The sequence below is a fragment of the Ochotona princeps genome, chromosome 8 (genome assembly GCF_030435755.1).
Source record: "Ochotona princeps isolate mOchPri1 chromosome 8, mOchPri1.hap1, whole genome shotgun sequence".
Classification (NCBI taxonomy): Eukaryota; Metazoa; Chordata; class Mammalia; order Lagomorpha; family Ochotonidae; genus Ochotona; species Ochotona princeps.
The window spans coordinates 14,499,139-14,501,060 of record NC_080839.1 but is presented as its reverse complement, the minus strand read 5'-3'; the positions used below and the strand labels follow the sequence as shown (position 1 = coordinate 14,501,060).

General features: G+C 48.3%; 1 protein-coding gene across 1 annotated transcript; it reads right to left on the bottom strand.

Moving 5' to 3' along the window:
- Positions 1-907: 907 nt before the first annotated feature.
- On the bottom strand, positions 908-1,445 carry LOC101528243 (ubiquitin-like FUBI-ribosomal protein eS30 fusion protein). The gene has a single exon (XM_058667397.1). The coding sequence runs from the start codon at positions 1,342-1,344 to the stop codon at positions 949-951; it is 396 nt and encodes a 131-aa protein (XP_058523380.1). The 5' UTR covers positions 1,345-1,445; the 3' UTR covers positions 908-948.
- Positions 1,446-1,922: the final 477 nt, after the last annotated feature.

Sequence of the window (1,922 nt, the reverse complement as noted above, 5' to 3'; positions counted from 1 at the left end):
GGTGGTCCACTGCTTCCCAGGTGCGCTCACAGGCTGGATTGGAAACAGAGTAGCCCAGGCTTACACCAGCACTGGGATCTGGGAAGTAGCTCTTCCCTGCAGCGGATTAACCCATAGTGCCAAAACGCCTGCCCCATCAACTTTTTCCATACTGTGTTGAGATGGCCCTCGCATGTGCAGCACTGTCAGGTAAGCTCTCCTGGAACAGCCTCCAAAGTGCGACAAGCCCACTCAGCGGCTTTAACCGCCTCAGGCTCTCGACCCCATGCCTGAACACCCACTTGCCCTGAATCCCACACTCTGGGCTGGAAGACATGACCCTACCATTGGGGTTTCTCTTCTTTGACACGCTCTGCTGGCTGTTCAGGTAACACATACATCCTCATCACGTACGCCCTTAGAAACTGGGGCTCAATATCAGCCTACTGTTCCTAGTCATGTACTGTCTCCTTTATCTCCTGCTATTCTACACAGTTGTGATAAGTTAACAAGGTAACCCTTTTTTGGAAGCAGAATTTTTTCAAATCAGCAAAATTTAAGAATATTAGAAAACATGTAAATGAACTCTTCAAAGTGAAGTAGATAATATCAAATAAAAATGAGACCTGACAGTGAAAGAATAATATGTACATATAAATGTAAAAGGCTGTTTTTGTTGTTTGTATTATTTAAAAGTATTTAAAAGCTCATTGATTATTTAGGGCAAAAATAGTAGAATATTTGGCGATAAATAACCTAGGTAGAGGCAAAATATATGGGAGAGCTGCAAAAAATTCATTAAAATGTTGATTATCTTTAAATTTCATTCTCACAAAGTTTTGAAATACCCTAGTATAACAACGTATAAATCACATAAGGGGGGATATAAATGGAGATGTATTCTTTTTTTTTTTTTTTTTTTTTTGAGTGGGCGAAGCAGTTTTATTAGTGCCAGGGTTGCGGGGTACTCTAAGAGTTGGCATTAGGGCCCTTCTTCTTGCCGAAGGTGGGCACCACGTTGACGAAGCGCCGGTTGTACTGCATGCGCCGCTTGGCCCGGCCAGTCTTCTTCTTCTCCTGCTTGGCCACCTTCGGAGTCTGACCTCGCACTTTCCCCGCGCGGGCCAGGGAGCCGTGGACTTTACCGCCCAGCATGCGTCCGGCCACCTCCAGCGTGCTCAGGGCCTGCACCCCGCACTGGGCCAGGACGGCGTCATCCTCCAACGGGGTGCCCGCGAGCAGCACGACCTGGTCCTCCGGGGCGATGCCCTCCAGGGAGGCCACATGAGCCTTGATCTGGGCGACCGTCTCCTGGCCGGTCACCTCGAGGGTGTGGAGCTCCTGCACTCGGACGAACAGCTGCATGTCTGCGACTGGCGAAGCAAGGCAGCGCGTGTGTGAAATCCGAACTGCGGAACCTCCCGCCGCCGCCACCAAGATGGAGCCGAGAAAGAGGAAGAATCGAGAGCGCGCAAGCACCATGGAGATGTATTCTTATGTTATACATGAAGTTTTATAATAGTAAGAGAAAAAACATCTAGGAGAGGATTTAAAAACAGATGATTTAAAACAGCTAATCCTGGAACAGCGCAGTAGCTCAGTGACTTAAGCCCTTGCCTTAAACACGCCAGGATCCCATATGGATACCGGTTCTAATCCCAGCGGCCCCACTTCCCGTCCAGCTCCCTGCCTGTGGCCTGGGAAAGCAGTGGAGGACGGCCCAAAGCCTTGGGTCCCTGCACCCACATGGGAGACCAGGAAAAGGCTCCTGGCTTCAGATTGACTCAGCACCAGCCGTTGCAGCCACTTGGGGAGTGAACTAGCAGATAGAAGATCTTATTCTCTGTTTCTCCTCCTCTCTGTATATCTGAATTTCCAATAAAAATAAGTAAATCTTTTTTTTTAAATTCTAACTGGGGAAAGACAAAGAACAAAGGATAAAT